The following is a 24964-nucleotide window of genomic DNA, read 5'->3' on the forward strand; positions in this document are numbered from 1 at the left end:
CCTATTATAATCAGTAACTAATGAATGGCCATATATTTTCCTAGCAGTATTGCTCTGCTTGAGGTTAAGTCACTTGATTATACTTTTCATGTTCTCTATTGCATAAAAATACATTGTGCTAGGCCCCTGCTGCTGTGAAATTTATTCCATCAGCACACAGGTTTGCCAGACAAATGCTTTGGATATATTGGAAAGTATTTCTAAGTGTTACAAACCTACCTCCAATTTACATGCAGACCAGTTGCCGAGGACCCAGCTGTAGCAGGGGGTCACTGGGCAGGTTTTCTGCTGGGTAAGCTCTGTGGGGCATGGCCGGCCCTCTCCTTGGGTTGGCATCATGATAAATCGTGTCCGGCTCATTCGACCTAAAATGATAAGGAAGGTGTCAGCTTTTCAGTTACAGTTTGACTTAGGGAATTAAAGGACAGAATGTTGCCTCACATACTTAAGTCTTTATTAAAATACACTGGACTTTGTCATGTTCAGCTTTCAGTTTTTCTGCGATTTTAATTTAGGTATCTACAGATACACAGGTTATCTAAGACCTGTATAATGCTTAAGGGTCTGAAATTCTGTCTGCCTTCTACTTCTTTAGTGTTCCTAAATACAAACTATATTGTTGCCAGATAAACTGGTCCTATAAACACTGGCAGAATGTTAATTCGCTCGACAAATATTTAAGCTTAACTGAAAGCGTATTAAGCTCTAGTATGATAGAGGCCCTACTATGTGCTTGGGATATAGTAATGAATTTTCCAGATGTAACTTCACAGAACTTATATTTTAGGCCAGGATTATAAATATTAAAAATAGAGTTGGATCTTCTTTTTCTTTTAGGTTCTAAATTAGAAAGTAAAATAAAAAATTGCACACAGTCTAAATCCCCTAGGAAAGTGCCAGTCCAAGGTCCCAAAAGTTTTCCTCAATTCAACATGGTAAATTTTCCTGGCATTTAAGACCATTTTCTTTTTTCATTGAGCACAAGATAAAGTTGTTGGCTTATGTGAAGGAAACATGATGTTTAAAAAACCTGTTCAAATGTTGGTATTCCATTTCACAGTGAAAGAAAGTTGGTTAATAAGAATAGCTGAGGAAAGAGCAGGGCTCCCATGCCTATTTATGCCCACTCTTAGACATTAGGTCGTAAGCTCATTCTGTGGAATAGCGGATGGCATTTAAGTGTCTGTGTTTCTCTCTCTTGATCTCTCTCCCACTCACTCTTTTCCTTACGCTTTATTTATTTATTTTTCGTGATGAGGTACTATGTGCACGTAATTTCCTTACTATTAATAGCTGTAAGTATAATGCCCTCCTAATTCTTAAAGTTAATTATGTAATTGTATTTCTGATAACTATTAAAAGAAAACCAGAAGATTCTACTAGAAAATATTATGAGGATACAGCCCAGTCTGGGAAGGAACCAGAGCACATTTCCTTGAGCAATTGAGCTTTAAGCAGAAATCTTAAGGAATGCAAGGCAGACACAATATACAGAGACTGTCCCATGAAGAAGAAAGAGGTTGTAAAGTCATGAGATTAAAAGGAGCAAAACATGTCTGAGGAACTGACAGAGGCTAGTGACGGCTGGAGCAGAGAGAGCTAGGGGGAGACTAGGTTGAGGCAGTGCTGTAAAAGCCATTTGAAGTGGGGTCTTTTAGTCAGTTTCCAAGATTCTACATTTATATCTTAAGAGAAATAAAAAGCTAGAGATGACTTTGCTTCTATATAGAATTCACTTGAAGGCCCTGAGTAGAAACAATTCTCAGATGCCCTCAAATTCAGGGACAAGCAAGGGTGACTCACACTTTCAGAGGACTAGACATCTTACCACTGAAATATTATCATAGATTTGGTGTCAACCTAATGTTCTCTGAGAAGACCCTTGAAGAAAACCAAGAAGTTCTCATCACTGGATTCTAAATTCCTTGAGATTTGGGCTTTTGTCTCTAAAATGGTGCTTTATAACATTAAGCACTAATTGAATATTTGTTTAATTCATATATCCATAAATTACCTACATGATATTATCTGGTGTCTGAAAATATGTGATAATATAATAATACCAATACAATTACTGATCAGGTACCACATGGTAGGCAATATTCTAAATACTGTTTAGACACTGATTCATTTAATAATCATAACCATTCTGGAAGAAAATCCTATCAATTTCTGTATTATAGTAGAGAAGTGAGGTACAGAGAGTTTAAATCACTTGTCTAAAATCAAAAAATTAGTAAGTTGCAGAACAGAATTCATACTCACAAAGTGTTGCTCCAGAGGCTGCAGGTTTAGCCATTATGCTTGGGATACGCAGGCAAGAGAACGAGGGTGATGCCTATTCAGTGACAGTGGTCAAATACTACCTGAGATTCTAAACATTGGACTGGATGGAATACTCAAGCAAATGACTATCTCCCAGTAATGATTATTCTAAGAGGGACCCCTAATAGCAGAAGCAAGAAGGAATTGTTTTGGTGATCATGAGTTTTCCTGTGATGAGAAAAATAGTGGCGGTTGTGGCCAAATTAAAGATATTGAAAAGAATGATTGATATGGAATATGAAAGAAAGAGAATTTTAAAATACTTGATGTATGGTGAAAAGAAACCTGGATTTGGCATCGAAATTCTCTAGGTGGAAACAGTCCTCTCCAATTATCAGCTAATAAATGATGTGATTGCATGAAAGTAATTTAACTTCCCGAGCATGAATTTCCTCTTCTGTAGAATAAAATTAAGTATACAGAAAGTCCTTATTATCTGAGATAATTCATGCTGGGGAAAATGCCACTTAAAAGTGTATCTATTTAAAATGGGAATTATTTTTTTTTAATAAAAATTGTCTAAATAGTAGATTTTCAGGGACTAAAGAATATGCAAGTTGATTATTTGATCTAATATCAACTACCATACAGATTATAATTACAATTATGCACTCATCATTAGGACAAAGAATAAATCAGCTACTGATTTCTCTTACATAATTTTATGGTTACCCTATAAAATATCCATTGTTTCATGACTGGCTTGTGCAGTTTGGTCATAGTGTCTTTGGCTTTTGAGCCACTTTTCATTTATTTTCTCAAGAGCTCCTTTAAATCCTTGGTGTACATGGCACTCCATTTTGTACTCCTTTGTTGTGGGTACATGTTCTATTTGCAGCTAGAGACTGACCAACAAATATCCTGATGCAATGACAGTATATGTGCATCAATGGAGGATGCTTGTTGGCTGGGGGATGGCTTTATATCAAATTGTTCACAATTTGATATTATGAAGGGTTTTGCCTATAGCACTAATAATGGTGATTCAGGTAAAGAATACTGAGATGATAGCTCCTTGCACTTATCTCATACTGGTTATATGAATCCAAAACAGCTTATAGTGTATCTAAAGCACCTATAGTATAGGTGCCTGTTAAGGTTTTTAATATTTTTAATAAATTATTTTAAAAACTACTATTTCATATCAGTTCCTAGAACTGGTTCTAGAACAAGCCTATAATGAGTATACAAAGCATGCTACCTGTATTCTATTGGGCTTATAATACCAAAAGCACACAACTATGAAAACCATAATGATTCAGCCTGGTCCCAACCCACCAAATCCCTCACACTCTAGTCTGTAAGAGTGAAAGTTGCTGCTATATGTATCCTCATGCTTCCAATCTGACAGTGGGAGATTTTCTTGAACACTCTGTCTGGACTCCTATTGTTTGGGTTTATGTTCTTCAATAAATACATAATATATGGGTCTAAGAATCTATTTGGAACCTGAATTCAATAGTAGATATAGACAATCTGCTGAATGAGCAATACCAATGAGATGGAGAGACAGAAATTGACTCACTATTTATTCATCTACTCTTCAGGCTATAAAAGAGAGAAAAGTACTCCTTATAAAATATGTTTTCAATTTAATAAAATCCAAAAAAATGGTAGGGTAAGTTTGCTAGCAATTCTCTCTGATCCTTTTTCTCTCCTTCCTTGGGAAGAATGTACATAGGGGAAAATGGAAAAGGAAATACAATAATAGAGCGAAGAAGAACATACCTATTTAACCTTACATACTTCATTAAATATCTCAGCAATTTACATGAACATACCTATAAATTCCAATGCCCATAAACATGTAAATACAATAACAGTGTGTGAAGTAACTTTGAGCTGATAGCATGGTATTTGAATACTATTACTACTGGTTTGCTTTCCACCTCAGTATAATTTCTTTTGAATGGGAGTTGAATTTTTAAAGCATGTGAACAGTTGTTGGCAAAGAATGGCCTTCCAGAGCTGACAAGTATAAGTGGTTGGTGATCTTACATCATGAAGGATGGGGATTAATGTATTTAACCTCAAGTTGATGGTGGTCCTTCCTGATGTGCATCCAAAAGTTTGGTTATTAAATAAAATGTTTCCACTTTTAAGTATTTCCTACTGTTAATTTATTCTGAAACTTTTGGTTCCTGCTACCTAATATTAGTCTGTATAAAGTACTAGCAGATGACAAAATAAATTAAAAAGAAGCAAAGGGATACTAACAAAACTCTCATTAACAGCTGGTCATATCTATCTATTAATTTTAATTATATGTCTCTGTGGTTAAGGGAATTTACTGTAAAATACCTTTTGTCATTATAAAAGTACTCTTCATTATTGAGGGAGGGACTAAGTTAATTGACTACAATGTGCTATGATATAGATATGACATATTCTTGATTAGATCTCTTTTCTTCCTTATCCTGCTTTCTTTGCTCCGCTTGAGAGTATGGGCTTTCCCCATTCCCCTCCAAAAAATTATTTCAACAAGAAACCCAGTCTCAGACTCTGTTTCAGACATAATTATTAATATTCTCATTTCATTATGTGACAAAATTAAGCTCAGAAAAATTAAATAACATCTGCAAAATCACACAGCTAAAAGGATTGGAACAATGGTTTGTCTTCCTCCAAAAGCATGTGCTTTCCGACATATTTCAATCTCATCTGATCCAAGTCAGGTATCAGACACTATACTGTACTTGTTAAGCCACTTGAACAAGCCTGAAAGGTGCACTTAGGTCACCCTCTGCACTAAGTGTGTTACCTGTATTCATACATTTCATATTTTTCTTAGTAAAAACTACAAATATGATATGAACACCTTGCTCTGTGATAACTATTTCCTCTGGGTACTTGTCAGAATAAATTTCTTAAAGCATAAAAAGCTGGATATCTACTTATTATTCTCTTAGATATCATCTGAAATTTTTATCCAAGTTTAAGTGCAAAATTTGTTTTAAATATATACCCTAGTGGACATGAATGTGGGATCAAGGTTATTTTCTAATGTAACCAAGTGGAGAAAAATTACAGTCCTGATCCATACTGTAAAGGCAGATCTTTGGCATTGTTAGAGATGAAAGACACAGTAATGGTTCTTCACTTAGAGGTACAGTGCAGGTGTTTCCCCCTGTAGAGGGATTCCATGGCTCACCTGAATATTGCATCAGGCACCTAGATATCTTTCATCTTAGAGAACACTCAATGTAGGCAACATACAGATTCCATAGGCTTTTCAGAGTAAAATAGACTAGTGTCAGTCCTGACCATTTACTAGGAGTGAGGTCAGTTAAGGAAAGGAGTAACAAGACAACAGTTTTCAAGGTCAAGGTAGACCATGGTATCACAGGAGTGGAATAGGTTTTTTAAGAAGAGAAGATTAGGCACCTTTGGCTTTGGTAGGAAATAGAGAGCTCCAGACTTCTCTGGGTAGAGTACATTTGTATGTTCTAACCTCTGACCTCAACAATAAGACTTGTAAGCTGCCTATATAGCAGAAATACTTCAAATGAAATACTTCCATGGGATGCAAAACAAGGTCAGAGAGGGATTCTGGCAATCTTGGAGCTACTCTGTGCACCAGAATCATGCCTTCCCTATCTGTAAGCTTGGCTCTCTATGTTCCAATTAGACATACTGGATAATATGCAACATTATTAATTATGAAACAAGTATATATTTAGGAGGCTTGAAATTCAGAGGAACTTCTTAAAGCCCTTTGTGCCCTTGGTGTTCCAATCTGAGATCTATTTCCGCTGCTTATTCTTAAATATAACTATAAATTCTTAGAAGTTTTATAAAATGATATAGCACCCAGCCCAGGTCTGTGCATATAACAGGAACATTGATATGTACAAAGTGTCATATGCAAAGGTGAACAGTAGAACAAATGGGGCTTGGAGACACCTGAACTTGGATTCAAATCTTTCCTCCACTATGTAAAACCCCATGACCTTAAGCAGGTCGCTTAATTGCCTTTCACCTCGCCTGTAAAATTATGCCTATACTTCAGAGTACTCTTGTAAAAAAAAAAAAAAAGAGTAAAATGTTCCTGGTATTATGCCTTTGACCGACAGATATTAGAAGGTAATTATTCTAATATTTCATCATTTTACAGATTAAAAAAGTGCAAGTGAGTTCTGCAAGACTAACTCAAGGCCCTACAACTTGTAATTAGAAAAGTCAGCTCTAATATGCAGATATTCTGGTTTCTGGTCTAGTATTTTTAAATTTTTTGTATTTTTTTAATTCTTCCAGTTAGCTTCCTGTTCTTTTGTCATAGGGACTAATTAATTGGTACAGTAAATAAGTTGGAACTGTTATAACTACTCAACTGTGCCCGATAAAGGACACCACACTGACCATAGGTTATACAGATACTAAAAAGAAAGGTTACTGGCTTGCCTTTGAAACCTAAAAAAAAAGAGAGAGGGAAAAAAAGCTGGAAATTTCAAAGTTGTGGTGCTTTGGAGTAAATACTATATTATTTTTTCATTATAGGTGAAAATTGACAGAAAAATGACATGCCATCTGGGAATCATAAGAGGCAGGCTAGAGTACATAATGTAGAAAAATATTATAAACTCATATACATTGAATTAAAAATATGAAATAAGAAAAAAATCATAGTGTGGGATTAATAACATTCTTAGAATGTTATTGGTTAAATAATAATTATGAATAATTCATGATATGCTAAATTTAGGGAGTTTCAATTTCACTGAACTGATGAAAATTCAGCAGACAAAGAATATGACTAATTCAAATATTAAGCTCTTCTATTACAAGCTTTGATCTTCGAAATCTATCTAAAAAGATCTCTTAGTGGAAGTTAGAATCAGTCTCCTGTAATGTAAATTAAATTGGATTTAAACTGTTCTGACCTTGAAATCTTTAACACAATTAGAAGTATATGTGCCAAGTATCAGGTGTACATCAAAGAGACAATTCAGATGCTTGGAAAATAAGGAAGATCTCATTTCAGAATTTCCCTTCAGATGAATGTGGTTCTGTGGATTTGATGGACGTGGCTCTTGGGGAAGCATTGGGAATGTCTAGCACACCAGGTTTTGCCTGATAACCCAGCGACTTCATAAACAGAGACAATCATGTCAACTTTTGCCTTTGATAAGTCAGCCGAGAGCTGCAGGTACTGAAGTCAGGCGCCCCTATAATCTGCTTGCCCATTTTAATGTGACACAATAAACTCTGTCTTTTCTTGTGGTCTCTGCCCTATTGCTTCAACTAGTTGGTAAAAAGAAAGCAACTCATACAAAAAGACAGCTGCTGGCACACTGGCTTCGAAGAGACAAGCCACAGATGTTTCTCCACGATAGTTTCCAACCTTTTCAGCTCCACAGTTTGGTGTCTTTTAAGAAACAATGTGCCATACATGTCTGCTTTTGATGATCACTTGTTTGTTGTTTTTAGGCTGTTCTGCATGAGGATTAAGGCATGATTTAAATACAGAATTCTCTCATTTGGGAAACATTACTATCTTCCAGGAGAGTAGTGATCAGAGAAGAGTGGTGGTGTAAGACTAACTGGAAGTTTAGAATGAGGAAGTTTAGGGACTGGTGAAGGATAATATATTCTATAGAGGCTATCTCCACAGAGTTCTGAGGGTGGGTGCTTAAAAATTCAAAAGCCATGTGTCCTATTTTTTGTACTGCTCTTTTTTTTTTTAAGATTGAGGTTGGCCACAAATAAATATAACTAGACAAATACTCATTTTTATATTTTTTTCTATAGGTCATAACATAGAGCCTTGAATGAAACAAACTGTCAAAAATGCTTGTGAGATTAAACTGAGCGGCTAGTAAAGAAACAACATTTATAAGAACTCTGGCACCTTGTCATTTCATTTTTACATAAATATTACCTCTTTGGTAGCCTTTCTTCCCCCATCCTTTACTCCCCTTCAAGACACTTGTTATTCTCCATCACATGAACTGTTTAGTTTCATGATAGCACTCATCAGCATCTGTTATTTTTGTGTTTATTTACTTGTTGATTTGATTTGCTATCTCTCTGTCTTGTCATCACCATCTAATTTTCCACTAGAATATTAAACTTATGAAGTCAGAGGACTTTATTTTTCTGGGATCTTATCTCTTCCATACATAGTGTATCCTTAGCTCCTGGCATTCAGAAAGCATCCAGTGAGTATTTGTGATATATATGAATGAATTTTCTTCTACGGTCCTGCCTTCAGGAATAGATCTCAAAATACAGGGTAACCGTATGATTTATTTTCCACACTGCCACTTTTGACAATGAAAGAGGACACTGTTAGGTGCCAGAATAATAGGTGTCAACTTTATATATCTTTGCTGAATAAATGAGAAACAGAATACATACATATTTAGAGCAGAGCAATGTCAGACATTGGGATTATGGGATATTTTTAAAAAGTCATTACATCTGACAATTCAAGAGAGCAAGACATCTAAGAGCCAAGAAAGGATTCCTAAAAAGTTATTGTACTAGACCATTAGAACTAACTGGAGGTGATTTATTATTAGTGCTATATCTATGTGCCAGTGGATACTATTTAGATGATTTCCAAGAGCTTTATACAGCTTGATTTCTCTAAGTAGTTAACATTCCTTCCCTAGTATCCTTCACATGATGACTTTCCTTAGGAAATATCTGATTATTTGTCTTTGTTTATTACTCTAAAGATTAGAAAAAGTGAATTTAAGTTCAAACTCTAATGATCTAGAATTCTCCAATAGTGGGATTGAGATTTGGAAATTTATGTTTTTGTTCATTTGTTTCGTTTTACTAGGAGACAAGCATTGTTTGATAAGGCCACATCACTAACAGAACTGCTTGAAAAAACTAAAGTGATATTTTAATACTAAACTTATAATTTGGGCTCTTATTTTTAAAGGAGGTATGTTAGCATAAACATGGCAATCTGTCATGTTTCACTGAGTGGGTATGGTGGCAGAATTAGGACTTTCAAGCAAAAACATAACAGATTTTCTGTCTCCTTGTATTGAACACATTCATGTGTAACGGTACTAAAGATTTATGTATTTAGTTGGGGGGAACGGGAAACAGCCACTGGAAAGGGCTGGCTGCTTTAAGGCTGGTAATGTAGTTTATTGGCTCATCCACTTTGAGCTTTTCAAGATGGTACAAAACCACCTGTGCAATGACAAATAACTGAAGTTCCTCCAATGTGCTAGGTATTGTGCTTCATGGGTACTGGGGGGATTCACCCATGAAGAACCCAAAGAGAGTCTTTGGCCCCTCAAACAATGATTAAAATGTAATTCGTGCATTATAAAAGTAGTAGGGGACAGTTGTAGGGTGATGATGAAATGTTCCATGCGAGGAAAAGTGCCAAGGTGGAAGTAAGTACATGCTCAAGGATGTGACTGATATATGCTGTATTGGAGCACAATGAGCCAACAGGATAATGGAGAGTGATGGGGATAGAGAGGCAGGCATGGGTGTGGATTGTGCTGACAATACAGGACTTCATCCTTTTTTTACATTTCCATGCTATCCTTTACTGCTGTGAGAGTCACACATCCCAGCAGAGGCCCATGTGGACAAGACTGCATTGCTTATGGCTTTGGGATAACCAGAGTGGATCACCACTGGACAGAAGAGGAACTAGTTATTCTGATCAAAGACATCACCAATATAACACCTCTCATTTGTGAGTCTTTAGTGAATTCATCAATATGCAACATTACCTATTTATTTCTTTATTTACTTTCTATTTTCTCTCAATTAGATTGTAAGCTTCATGAGAACAGGGAAATTTATTTATTTTTTTCTCTCTCCACTACTGCATCCCAGCACATCAAATTATAACTGGCATATAGGTATTTGCTTAAAGAATAAATAAATTGATGACTGACTCTTAAGTCAACAGAAAAACAACTGTTCAGATTTGCATTTTTAAAATTTCATTTTTAAAATGACTGGAGCATATGGATTTTCAATGAGATAAAAAGATGATATGAGAGTGAGTCTCTGGCATAATCTTTCAAAGATCCCAGGAAGTCTCTGATAACCCTCTCTGCTGTTGGTGGGAACACATGATGTGTTGGTTACTATGCTAGGTGCCTTCATATACTTCACGTCATTTAATTTTCAAACCAAAAACAATGCCTCTAATATGTGCATGAATTCCATTTTATAGATGAAGAAGCTGAGACTCAGAAAGATGAAGAAATTTGCTTAAAGGGCTACAATTTGAACCTAGCTTTACCCAGCTTTGCAGTGGATGCCCACCTGGAAACTACGCCATGTTACCAATCAGCACATTTGAGGAACTATAGGTTAATCATTGAAACCTTGGTCCTAAGACTTAGCATTTGCATTTCTGAGGTTCTTTTCAGGCTCCCACTGTGTAGAAAATGGCATGTTATTATATCAGAGGTTGGGATTCCTACATTTTCTACAGTTTGAATGATGCTCTTTGCAGGAGGAGTTTTCAATATCCTTAGCTACATTTTCCTAACAAATATCTTGGCTACTGTTTTCAGGATCTTACAGCTGAGCAGTTCACAGATGAGCCCTTTTTCCATGCTGCATCCTGCCTCAGTTCCTGAAATGATCCCAACTAAGGCAGAGAATTATCAACAACTCCGGCACACCAATTTGTGAGTAGCTTAGAAATGAGCCAGTACTTTAGTGCCAGTGGTTCAGTCACAGGACTTCCAAAAAACTGCTTTCAGAAATGTTTGCTAATCAGATCCCGGTCCTGGCTCCACTCTTCTGCCCTGATTCCATGGTTCATTCAACTTGTAATTCTTCTTCCCTTTTCTTCCCTTGCTTAGTGCCTACCATATAACAGGCTTTTGCTCTAGGTCCCTACTCCAAATTTCTGACATTTACCTTGTGATAAATTGTAACTCCCTTTCAGGACTAGAGTTCGAGCCTGAACCACAGCTGCGTGTTTTTCAGTTATGCTCTTGTTGCTCTCTCTTACATGGACGCATATCACAATACCCACTTTAGCCAGGTCGCTGGAGTGCCATCTATGCTTCCATTCACCTAGATTCTGAGTATTATTTGCCTTCTGCATTCCTTGCCATTATGCATTACTTACTTACCCACTGAGACTCTGGCAACTTGGGTAGTGATTACATATCTGTTCACCAAAGATTCACACTCCGTTTCCTCTATGTAACACTGTGCCGAGAAGTGACTGGGCATCCAGAAACTACATTTCCTGCCTTACCACCTTGGATTGAGCTGGGAACGGGGGTCTAAATTTTGTCTAGTAGAATACAGATGGAAGAGACGTATGCTACTTCCAACCTGATTCATCAAAACTTCCACAGAACCAGATGGATATCACCCTCCAGAGAAACTTGGTTATGTTAAAGTAGAGCCTCCATCAACCTGGGTCCTTGATTGACTTTATGAAGCAGAAACTCACCTTTTTATGAATGAAAAATTAGTCTCTGGACTATAATGTTAAGCCACTCTGATTTGGGCATTTACCTGACACAGTAGCCAGCTTTATTTATATAACAGGTACTTCTTCCAAAAACTACAGAGACCAACATTATTTTGAATTCCTTGAGCTTAGGACCTTTTGAATAAACACTGTCCCACAGGACCAGCAGCTCCTCTGGCATCTGCCTCTGTTACCAAGTGGCATGAAGGATGATTCTATTAAGCTAGCTTCTCTCTCTTTTCTCCTGAGTAAGCCTCATGTTGCTTTCAGCTAGCCAACATGTCTTATGCCCAGTGGTCAAGCTACAACATACTGAAAGATATTGAAAAATTAAATTGTTTAGTGGGGGGGCAGGGCAGAGAATCCAATACCTCCATGGCCACAAGTCTGTGAACATTCTGTCCAAGCCGTCCACCCTGAGAGTTGACAGTTGACCACACATTCCACTAGGCAATGAATGCTCATTCTCTGAGGCTTCTCCAAGTTACGCTGCAGATGGAAATGAAATATGATTTTATTGAAGAATTCATATCAACTCAACATCAAATCAGTATTCCTTTATGAGAAATACTACCTTTTCTTTTATAATGATAATCTTTCTATATGTCTGGGGAAAAATATCCTTTCTTATGTAAATTGGTGGTGATCATAGAAAATGGTTGTCCTTACTTTATAAAAATCAAAGCTTGTCAGCCCACATTTCTTTCTATAAACTTTAGAACAGACATGCAATTAGGGTACTAGGAAATCAGTCAGTTCATGACAGAGATCTGTCCTGTCCCTCAGCTAGCTAGGAACCAGAATGCCTCAGTACTAAATTCTGGCACCTTGCAGTTCTGGGTGAGCCTATAGTACATAGAGAACTCAAACTAACAGCAAGGCCAAAAAATAAATAATATAAGAATAAAACAAAAATCAACAACCCATTTAAAGTTTATTTAAAAAGATCAGTTATGCTAAAAACATAACCATGGTCTTAATCATGGGGAAAGTTTGTAAAAGAGTTTATTTTCCTCTTACCCTCTCTGAAACCTGCATCTAGGCAAAATATACAAATTTTCTAATAATCAAGGTAGAAGAAGAAATTATCTAAGAAACATAGAAAGAATAATGACAAAATCTGCTTTAGCAATCACATGTTCTGTGCTTATTTGGGAAAACTTTAACATTCAACCCACATTAAATGTTAGCAATGTCCACACCAAGCTAAAATTATTGATCAAAGCATGATTATTTGACAAGTGGGCAAAATGGAAATTACTAATATGGGATCTGTGACCTATTAAATATATAGGGATATTCTAGTTAGGTAATTATTTGGGAGTTCTTTAAATTAATATTATATTTTTAGATTTTTAAAAATTAGTTTAAGGACATGGTACATTGGTTAGACATTTAAATAGTTTATGAAATGATCCCCTGATTGCTCTATCTTCCCTCTGGCTCTACACATAGCCATGACATTACTGCTGACTACATTCCCTGTGACCTGTTGCTCCTTATATCCATGGGCATCTAAAAACCACTAATTTGTACTTCTTCAACTCTTCACCGCTTTCTCCCAGCCCCTTCCCCAGCTCCTTCCCCTCAGGCCATCACCAGATTGTACTCTATATTTGTGAATCTACTTTCGATGATAAACTATTTTTTAAATATTCGTTAGACATACAGTATATGGAAAGTAGAGAAACTGATTTTTCTATTAATGAAAAGTTTATATCTTTGTTTCAAAATAACAGATTTATTAGATACACTGAATGTAAGATTTTCATTCATTGGGAGTTGTAGATTAGTGGTTTATGTTTTCTGAAACAGACAACTTCTTGAGAGGTAGATGAAATAAAATGATAAAATAAATCACTGACACTTGGTAAACAGAACTCTGCCCTGTATTAGATAGTTTTAGAATTTTACCAGATGAGATATTCAATTTTAGATGGCGTGGTCTTAGACCTGGTGTTGTAGTCTATGGCTATCCTGTTGGTTTAGAGCATGTTATGATAGTACTTACTATGATTAAATCAGGATAGGTGTGGAAGGTTTTGTTTTGATTTTAATTTCCACTTATGGATTCTACCTATGTTAGGAGAAATGGGACAACTCTTTTTTTTTTTTTTTGCCAGTTTGTTAAAAAAAGTTACTGAGTTAACTGACCACAAATTTTCAATTTATTCCAAATATTGTGTAGTGATTCTGATAGTGTGGCAGCGTATGGTAATATTTCTATTAAATTGCCCCCATAGTGCTCTTCATTTTTACATTGGGAAAGAAATGCCAACTTCTTTGGAATAACTTTTGTCCAAACTCCATATAGTTTACAGGAAAAAAGGGAATAATAAAATTACGAAAATTCAGAACCCACTAATTTGAAACTTGGTAGGGAGGCATTTTAACTTGATCTAAGAAGAAAAATATAGTTGTACTAATTATCTAGCAATAAATTAATAAGCAAATTAGCAGCATTTTCTAATAACAATTGCCAGTGTTCATCTTACATGCAAGAGACAGTGTTTATTACAAATGCAAATGAATCATCTGCCCAATACAAAGAGTCATATCTAAATATTCAAATCACCTGATGTCAATCTGTGGCCCAGTAAGTACATCTAAATAAGTTATTGAAAATCATAAAAAGTATTACTTTAATGAATCCATTTCCCCAGCATGAAATGACGTTTCCCATTTATTTTGACTAAGTTTAAATTAGTGAGATGTACAATAGTAGTACCAATTACTCTAATTGAACCTAAGCTACAATGAGAAGAAATCAAGGTCTGTCATTTATATCAAGCATTGTTGAGATCGAAGACAAATATTAAGAAAAACAAAGCCTTCGGTGTGAGATACAAATATAAACAAATTACCTGCTCACATCGGTCCATGCTGACTGGCTTGCCATCACTACGCACACAGCTCAGAAGGCGGGTCCTGACGCCTTGCCCACAGGTTGCATTCTCACTCAACTGGCACGTGCTCCACTCTACAGGCATAGAATCACCACACGGAATTTCAAAATTATGGCCATGTGAGCAAAATACAACAAATCTTTGATTATCTGCATTGGTGGAGAAGGATACTGTGCACATAATCCTAAAACCATTCCAGGTGGCTTCAAAAAGCATCATGCAATTCTTTCATCGAAAAATAAGCAAATAAATTAATAAGGGTGAGTTACCTGCCTAAGTTTGCTTTCTTGGACAAAAAAAACCTGAATGTTTGTTAGAAACCACCTCACAGCTGGCTGGGTAGAAAAGACACTAACCAGGACGACAAAGTAAAACCAGTTTGGAATCATCTATTTGTGGGGGATAATTGAGAGAGAAAATAACCCTGAAATTATGCTAGCCTTTGATGTAAACTTGCAAATATTTTTAAGGAATAAATATAATCACCTAAACAATTTGGTACATTTGGTACTGTGAAGCCAAGAGGTAACTCAGAAAGGAAAGAGCTCAAGATAGTCTGAACAATATGGACTGTCCCCAAAACTCTAAGATTTGGCTAGTTGTGTTACAAAGTAGACAACTGAGAGTGAGAATAAATTCTCCTATAATTAACCTGTTTCTTAAAAATTCTTATTGTTGGTGTAAGTAGAAAGGGAGATCCTTGCTCATATGCAATGAGAACCTTATAAAGGAGATTTTCCATACTTGGTAGATGATCTAAAAGTTTTTAGGAATAACAAATCCTATAATAAACTCAGTGTTTTAAAGGCATGTTCTTCCAGTAAAGCAATTTTTATTGTATTTCTGATAAAATCATTCTGAAGCACACTTTAAAGAAAAAGGATAAAAACACTAGGTCATCTTTTACCTATAATGACAATCAGACAGCCCCCACAGAATTCACTACAAGGTTTTCAATATAAGAAATCTCAGCAATGCCACTAGGACCTCAATGGAGAATTTGTTTTAGAAAAAGCTATTGCTTTGCCTCTGCAGGCACATGGCAGTTTGGTTGTCAGTTATTGAATGCAATGCTGAGACTTAACATGGTTCCACATTTTGTGGCCTTTTATATATCTGCTACTGCAGGCAATGATGAATAGCACATCAGTGTAACTAAACAGTCTTGGTATTAGACACTGAGCTCTGTGGAGCCCCCAGAAAATCTGAGTAGTGAATGAATGAGAAGGCTGGTGTGATTCCCAGTGCCTCTCAAACATCTCTGTGCAGGCAGGCCGACCATTCTTTCTTATTGAGAGCCCATAGAGCTAGTTACATTACAAGCTTGAATTTCTTGAAATAATAAAGGCCATGAAAGAGCTAAATTCTATGACAGCATGATTACATTCTTTCCTAAATGGTAAATCATGCCATGCTACTTATTTTTATCATTTCAGTTTATCATGACTTAATTCAACTTTATTCTGAAACTTTGCCAAGTCTTTCTAAACATTTTTGCTGAATCTACATGCCAAGAGTGGACATTTTTTTCTTTAAAAGGACACTGGAAATGTCAAGTCCTCTCAGCCTTTCATGCAATACTCTTGCATACTCTAGTCAGTCCTTAATCTGGAGGTTAAAAACACCCAGACATTCTCCCATTAGTCACTGTTCAGGGAAATGGGCATGGTTGTGGATTTCAACTGTACCTGTCAGATTGTACTGGAACTGGAAGCAGTTTTCATTGAGGAGACAAGGCCGCACCTGGGAGTCTTCAGCACATGCCCTTGAGCTCAGGGAGGGCCTCAGCAGATGACGGGTTCTTCTCTGCATTGTGTGGGGATCACATGACTGAAAATCAAAGAGCAGGCAGAATTAGGAAGGACCCAGAATTAGCTAATAAATTATGATTAGCTGTATACATGTAGGGACATGTACAATAACTACAGGGAAGAGAGTATTGAGAGTATTGAACATAATATTTAGAACATAAAAAAAGTATGTGATGTGATGCAAAGTAAATAGTTTTTTTCTTTTTCACCTAACAACTCTTTCTTTTCTATGTTATGGTGAAGCCTACATTTTTACCTCCCATGTATGAATAGGCACGTGGAGGCTATCAATTTAATGTACTCTGTACTCTCAAATAATCTAACCTGTAGTAGAAGATCAATGTATTTTGAGTGTTGAAATGAATGAAAAAAGGAAGACACTGTCCTTGTGTTCTCACACAGTCTAGCCCAATAGCAATAACTACATAGAACATTTTAATGAGAAAATAATTTTTAAAGCCTTGGAAAACAGGTGTACATAGAAAATTACGAAATATATATTGCTAAACACCAGAATTTTCCTCTTATTTGGGAGGCCTCCTCATTCAAGAGGATGAGCCACTGCATGTTATGACCTTTTTCAGCAAAATAAATGTGAAAATGTGAACTTCAAAGATCTCCTGCAAACATCATTTTACTCTTGGGGCCACACAGTCTCTCATAACCTTGACTCGTATAATGCCCTCGAGCCAAGTAAACCTGCCTGCCACATCTCCTCCAACTGCTGTACCCACCACAGTGGACCTTCAAGTTCCCCTTACTGGAATAATCTCCTTTCAACTATCTTACCTCCTGTCCTTCTCCTTCCTCAGAACACTAACTGGGTCTTTATCATTGACAGTCTTTCTTTTCATAATGTTAAATTCTTTTCTTCTTTCCTGCACAATATTGTACCCATGCTCAGGAACTACTGTATAGGATTTGTTTCTAAATATATGTACATAAACATACATTTATATGTTACACCTGCCCTTATAATGTTGCTATTTTTTATTATCCTGGCTCCTTCCTTTCTTTATAAACTCTTTGAGGGCATGATAGGTCATGATTTCTGCATCTCATGTCACTCCCTAAAAAACTTGGCATCTATTTTACACAGTGATTATTCAATAAAAAACATTAAATATAGTAATGACATTACAATTCCAGACTTAGAAATCTAAAGAAGCACAGAAATGCTTAAACCACAGGAGAAACAAAAATCTCTGAATAAAAATCACCAAATCGAGCTTGGATTAGAAATGGTGAAGTGAAAGACATTCCCAGATCTCACCCCTTGAAACAATAATAAGATGAACATCTAAAACTCAACAAAAAACACCCAAACTACACACCAGCATGTCTGAGATGGAATCTGTGTATAAGAGCTACCACACATCAGAACCCCGGGTGTCAGGTGGTGAACTGGGAGAAGCAAAGAAGCTGCCTCTTGAACCCACTGGAGCTCCCTGCAGAAAGAGGGGGATAGGAGAAGGTGTGGCGAGTTCCCTGAACAACTCTTTTTGGGACTGCTGTGAGTTCCATGCAGCCAGCAGCAGGGTCTAGTCATTAGGGCAAAAGGCAGAGAAACAGGGATGGCACAAAAGTGGGGATGGCAGAGAAACAGCAGTTTGCTTTTTAGCAGCCACAGTTGTAAAATCAAGGCTGAGCCATAGCTCTAGACTCTCAAACTAGAAGGCCCCTCACCATATACCCTCGGATATGGAACACCGCAGAGCCCAAGGGAAATCTGAGCAAATGCTACTGAAACTGTCACTAACACTGACACACTCTGAGACTGAGGATAGCAAGCATGATTAAACATCTATAAGGAAAAAAAAAAAAAAAACTTTATATAGAGATCCAAGAGGCTTAGACGCCACCTACTGGAAACTAAAAGAAAAGCGCCTTCTTTGCAACAGGCTAGGAACCATTATATAATAAATCTTTCTGGAAATAAAAAAAAGCAGAACACAATTCCATTAATGCCCAGGTGGAGAAATAATCCATTAAATACCATGAACAACCAAGGGGATAAGGCATCTCAGAAAGAAGGAGAAAAATCTCCAGAAAACAAGCTTATAGACACAGAAATATGTGACTTAAATAACAGAGAACTCAGGATGGTACTTCGGAAAAAACTCAGTGATCCAAAATGAATTCTATCAACAATTTCAGGAATTGAAAAAACAACTAGATGAACAGAATGAGTTCTTTAGAAAGGATACTGAAACCCTCAAAAAAGAACCAAATAGACCTTCTGGAGATAAAGAACACACTGAAAGAGTTGAAAAAAGTAATAACCAGCTTGGGAAATTGAGTCGACCAAAGGGAGGAAAGGATCAATGATATTGAAGACAGAAATAAAATCAGAAGGAAGAAGAGAGAAACTGAGGAATGAAAAATAATGAAAGAAAAATACAAGAACTAGTCGATACTATCAGGAGAGGAAACAAGAATAATGGACATTATTGAAGATGAGGAAAAGAAGCAGGAATTAGAAAGCATTTTCAGACAAATAGTTGATGAGAATTTCCCAAATCTAAGGAATTAGCTGGAGTTTGGAATTCAAGAAGTCAAGAGAACACTCAATTGTCTCAACCCAAAAAGGCCTTTACCAAGACATAATGTATTAAAATTATTGAAAGTCAACAACAAAGACAGAATTCTCAAGGCAGCCAGGGAAAAGACGACGGTAACCTATAAAGGAAAACCCATCAGATTATCGTCAGATTTTTCAGCATGAACCTTACAAACCAGAAGAGTGGAATCAAATGAAAGGAACTACCAGCCAAGAATAATATATGCAGCTAAGCTATCCTTTGGATATAAAGGAGAAATAAAGACCTTTCGAGACATACAAAAATTGAGGGAATTCTTCACTATGAGGCCTGCACTACAGGAAATACTGAAAGGGATCAGCTCACCTAAAACAAAATGACCAAAAAAAAAAAAAAAAAAAAAAAAACCACATAATTAGGAGTAAGATGGCTAGCAGGCTGATAAAAACAGAGGAGTGCAACCCTTACTAGGAACAGAGCATTACAAGCTTAAAATAAGAAGTGATTTGCTATAGCAAAATAGTGATGAAACTTTAGCATATATAGGGAAATATTGAGACAACAATGACTGAAAAGGAGAGGATTCAAAGATCCAAATTTGCAAAGGGGAATGGAGATAAGGCACACACAGAAGAAAAGGGGTGATTGTATACATATAACTATCCTTTACATATTTGTAATGGTAACCACATGCCAAAGATTCAGAACAGATGTATATAACACAAAACAAGAAAAACCAGAGAGAAAACCCACAAAGGCTAACCAACATAAAGAAAACAGAAACACAAGGACATGGAAGCAATTGAAATACCAAGCTACCAGAAAGCAAAAGATAAAATGGCTATAGAAAAACCTCATATATCAATAATTACCCTAAATGTAAATGGACTTAATACACCAATAAAAAGGCATAGAGTTGCAGAAAGGATCAAGACACAAAACCCAGCCATGTGCTGCCTCCAGGAGACACATCTCAGTTCCAAAGACAAATACAGACTCAAAGTGAAAGGGTGGAAAATGATATTTCAAGCAAATGGCATTCAGAGAAAAGTGGGAGTAGTGGTACTAATATCAGACAAAATAGACTTCAAAATAAAAACGATAAAGAAAGACACTGAGGTACACTTCATAATGATAAAGGGAATCATGCACCAAGAAGACATAACACTTATTAATATCTATGCTCCCGATCAGGAGTCCTGAAATATATAAATCAATTACTAACAGAACTAAAGGGAGAAACAGACCAAAACACTATCATAGTAGGAGATCCAAATACCCCATTGTTGGGTATGAACAGATCATCCAAACAGAAAATCAATACGGTAATAACATCCTTAAATTATACATTAGACCAACTGGACATAACTGACATTTACAGAGCCTTTCATCCTCAAACGGCTGCTTATACATTTTTCTCTAGTGCACATGGAACACTCTCAATAATTGACCACATACTGGGACACAGAGATAGCCTCAACAAACATAAGAGGGTTGAAATCATACCAACCATATTCTCTGATCATAATGCTTGAAACTAGAGATCAACTGTAAAAAGAAAGCAGAAAGAACCACAAATACATGGAGATTAAACAACATGCTACTGAAGAATAACTGGGTTAGAGGAGAAATATAAAGATAGATCAAGAGATACACAGAAACAAATGATAATTATAGTACAACATATCAAAACTTTTGGGACATGGCAAAAGTGGTCATAAGAGGAAAGTTCATGTGATTGCAGGCCTACCGCCAAAAAAAAGAATGAGCCTAAGTAAACAACCTAATACTTCACCTTAAAAAATTAGAAAAGGAAGAACAAGTGAAGCCTAAAGTCGGCAGAAGGAAAGAAATCATCGAAATCAGAGCAGAAGTAAATGAAATTGAAAACAAAACAAAAAAAATAGAAATATTAAATGCAACAAAGAGCTGGTTCTTTGAGAAGGTAAATAAAAATGATTCACTAAAGAAAAAAGAGAAAGGGTGCAAATAAACAAATTCAGGGATAAAAGAGGAGAAATGATGACAGACACTGCAGAAATACAAAAGATCATACAAGAATACTATGAAAAAGTATATAACACCAAATTTAATAACATAGAGAAAATAGAATAGCATTTAGAAAAATACAACCTTCCTAGAATGAATCAGAAGAACTAGAAAATCTAAATGGACCAATCAGCAGTATGGAAATTGAAACAATCATCAACAATCTACCAAAAAGTGAAAATCCAGGACCAGATGGCTTCACCAGTGAATTCAACCAAACATTCAAAGAAGATTTAATACTTATTCTCTTCAAACTCTTCCAAAAAAATCAAAGAGGAGTCAATACTTCCCAACTCATTTTATGAGGCCAACATTGCCCTGATATCAAAACGTGGCAAAGATACCACACGAAAAAAACTACAGACCAATATCTCTCATGAACACCTATGCAAAAATCCTAAATAAGATATTGGTGAACCAAATATAGCAACATCCCAGGCTTCATCCCAGGGGCACAGGGATGGTTCAACATACATGAATCGATTAATGTGATACACCACATAAACAAATTAAAAAATAAGAATCATATGATTATATCAATAGATGCAGAAAAAGCCTTAGATATAGCATCCATTTATGATCAAAACACTTAACAAAATTGGTATAGAAGAAGAATACCTTAATATAATAAAGGCCATATATAACAAGCCCTCAGCCAACATTATATTTAATGGTTAAAAACTAAAAACCTTTCTTCTAAGATCAGGAACAAGGCGAGGCTGTCCACTATTGCTATTGTTACTCAATATAACATTGGAGGTCCTAGCAAGTACAATGAGACATAAGAACAATATAAAAGGCATCCAAATAGGGAACAAAGAATTCAAACTCACTCTTTGCAGATGACATGATTCTCTATATAGAAAACCCTAAAGACTCCACAAGAACACTACTAGAAACAATATGCAATACAGTAAGTTTCTAGATACAAAACCAATGTTCAAATATCCATCATGTTCCTATACTCTAATAACAAAGTGTCAGGAAAAGAAGTGGGGAAAAAATCCTTTTGCAATTACAACAACAAAAAAATACCTAGGAATAAATCTAATGGAACATGTGAAGGATCTATATAATGAAAACTATAAGAACCTATTAAAAGAAATCAAAGAAGATACAAAGAAATGGAAGGATAATCCATGTTCTTGGATTGAAAGAATCAACATAGTTAAAAAGACCTTATTACCTAAAGCATTATACAGATTTAATGCAATCCCCATCAAAATTCCATTGGCATTTTTTAAAGAAACATAACAAAATCAGAGTTTTGAGGAAGCACAGAGGACTCTGAATTGCCAAAGTCATCTTGAGAAAAAAGAATGAGGCTGGAGGCATCACTCTGCCTGACTGCAAATTATATTACAAAGTGACAGTAATCAAAACAGCATGGTATTGACAGCAAAACAGATACACAGACCAGTGAAACAGAATCAAGAGTCCAGACATAAAGCCATATTTATATGGACAAATAATTTTTGACAAAAAAAGAAAAACATACAATGAAGAAAGGAAAGGAAAGCCTCTTCAATAAATGGTGCTGGGAAAACTGGAAAGCCACCTGCAAAAGAATGAAACTAGACTGTCGTCTATCACCACACACCCAAATTAACTCAAAATGGATCAAGGACCTAAATATAAGACCTGAAACAATAAAATGCATAGAAGAAAACATAAAAATTAAACTCAAGGACCTTGGACTTAAAGAGGATTTTATGAATTTGACCTCAAAGGCAAGGGAAGTAAAAGCTAAAATAAGTGAATGGGACTACATCAAACTAAAAAGCTTCTGCTCGGCAAAAGAAACCATCAACAAGGTAAAGAGACAACCATCCAAATAGGAAAATATATTTGCAAGCAACACCTCAGATAAGGGCCTAATATCCAAAATATACAAAGAACTCAAACAACTTAATAACAGCAAAAAAAACAAATGATCCAATCAAAAAATGGGCAGAAGACCTAAACAACAGACACTTCTCCCTAGAGGACACAAATGGCCAACAAATATATGAAAAGATGCTCAATATTGCTAGCCATTAGGGAAATGCAAATCAAAATCACAATGAGATACTATCTCACACCTGTTAGAATGGCTATAATCAACAGGACAAGTAATAACAAGTGTTGGAGAGGACGTGGAGAAATAGAAACCCTCATACTCTGCTGGTGGAACTGCAAATTGGTATAACCACTATGGAAAACAGTATGGAGGTTCCTCAAAAAACTAAAAATTGATCTACCATATGATCCAGCAATCCCTCTACTGGGTATTTATCCCAAAGACTTGAAAACACATATCTGTACAGATATTTGTACACTGATGTTCATAGCAGCATTATTCATAGTGTCCAGGAAGCATCCAAAGTGTCCTACGATAGATGATTGGCTAAGAAGCTGTGGTACATATATACAATGGAATATTACTCAGCCGTAAGAAGAGATGAAATACTTCCATTTGTACCAACATGGATAGACCTTGAAATAATAATACTAAGTGAAATAAGCCAGACAGAAAAAGTAGAAAACCACATGATATCACTTACATGTGTGATATAAACCTGAAAGCAACAAATGAACAGGACAAACAGAGAATCATGGACATGAACAATAGACTGGTGGTTACCAGAGGGGAAAGGGGAAAATAAAAAATAAAATATTATATAAATAAATAAACAAACAAATAAATAAAATCGGGAAAAAAAGAAAATCGCCAAATCATCATTTCCATATTTGGGATGTTTTATTGTTTGTTACTTTTACCTTTCTAGATATTGTAGCAAGAACAAAACCTTTAAACTAAATCTTGACTGCTAATCTAAAGGATAATATTAGATTGCACTGAACCATGCAGAAAAATGCCACGAATTTTTCTAATTTTAAATGTGTGGTGCCACTGAGACACATTTACTGTCTATGTGACTTTATAATTGGAAAGTCTGTCAATACTTGTAATTTTATATTTTAATTGTATTTAATTGTCTCTAGATGATCAAGAAGGGTCATAAAACCAAGTAATTATTCTTAATTATCTACAAATGAATCCCATACTAAATCCTTACCAATAATTTACTAGTTAAGCAATTAATTTGATTGTTCTCATGAGAAGGCATATTAACTTAAATGATTTGTCGATAAAAGAAAATGAAGATATCTTGGTAGATACGCCTGATCACTCCTGTTGTACCTTACAAAAAATCAATGTCTGAACCAAATGAATGCATGTAAGGACCTACACATTGGCTTAGTCTAAGTCATCAAATAAAGTAAAAATGAAATTATACATACACTCACACAAACATGGATGCACAAATTAAATTATTCCGTAACCTTGAACAACTCTGTACCTTATTTCCTCATCTAAACATAGGTGAAAAGGGACTATGGAGATAGGGGTATAATTTCGTAAGATTTAAGAATTTCCTGAGGATACGGCACACACAGAGGAAATGGACTGTGTGTGTGTGTGTGTGTGTGTGTGTGTGTGTGTACATATATAATACATATACTATGTATAATATATAATATATATAAACTTTCTTATTCATATTTATAATGGTAACCAAAGATTCAAAATTGAAGTATGTAACATAAAATTAGAAGGACTAAAGGGAAAATCCACAAATCTCTCCTCGACCCTCCTCCTCCCCTCCAAAAAAGAAAAAGATACACAAGGACAAGGAAGCAATGAAAACACTGAGCTGCCAGAAAGCAAAAGATAAAATGGCTATAGGAAAACTTCATTCAATTGTCACCTTAAATGTAAATGGACTGAACACACCAATAAAAAGGCATAGAGTTGCAGAAAGGATCAAGGCACAAAACCCAGCCATGTGCTGCCTCCAGGAGACACATCTCAGTGCCAAAGACAAATACAGACTCAAAGTGAAAGGGTGGAAAATGATATTT

At 35.8% G+C, this 24964-nt stretch overlaps 1 protein-coding gene across 6 annotated transcripts in view; it reads right to left on the minus strand.

Moving 5' to 3' along the window:
- The window catches only part of THSD7B (thrombospondin type 1 domain containing 7B), a 1079084-nt gene that overhangs the window by 29650 nt on the left and 1024470 nt on the right, over positions 1–24964 (minus strand). For all 6 annotated transcript variants that reach the window (XM_036237409.1, XM_016145417.2, XM_016145415.2 and 3 more), the window contains 4 exons: positions 16347–16488; positions 14617–14732; positions 12124–12241; positions 220–365 (listed from right to left, as the gene is read on the minus strand). In XM_036237409.1, the coding sequence (XP_036093302.1) occupies positions 220–365; positions 12124–12241; positions 14617–14732; positions 16347–16488 (522 nt within the window). The remainder of the gene's footprint in view (positions 1–219; positions 366–12123; positions 12242–14616; positions 14733–16346; positions 16489–24964) is intronic.

Source organism: Rousettus aegyptiacus, unplaced genomic scaffold, assembly GCF_014176215.1.
Source record: "Rousettus aegyptiacus isolate mRouAeg1 unplaced genomic scaffold, mRouAeg1.p scaffold_m13_p_2, whole genome shotgun sequence".
Taxonomy (NCBI): Eukaryota; Metazoa; Chordata; class Mammalia; order Chiroptera; family Pteropodidae; genus Rousettus; species Rousettus aegyptiacus.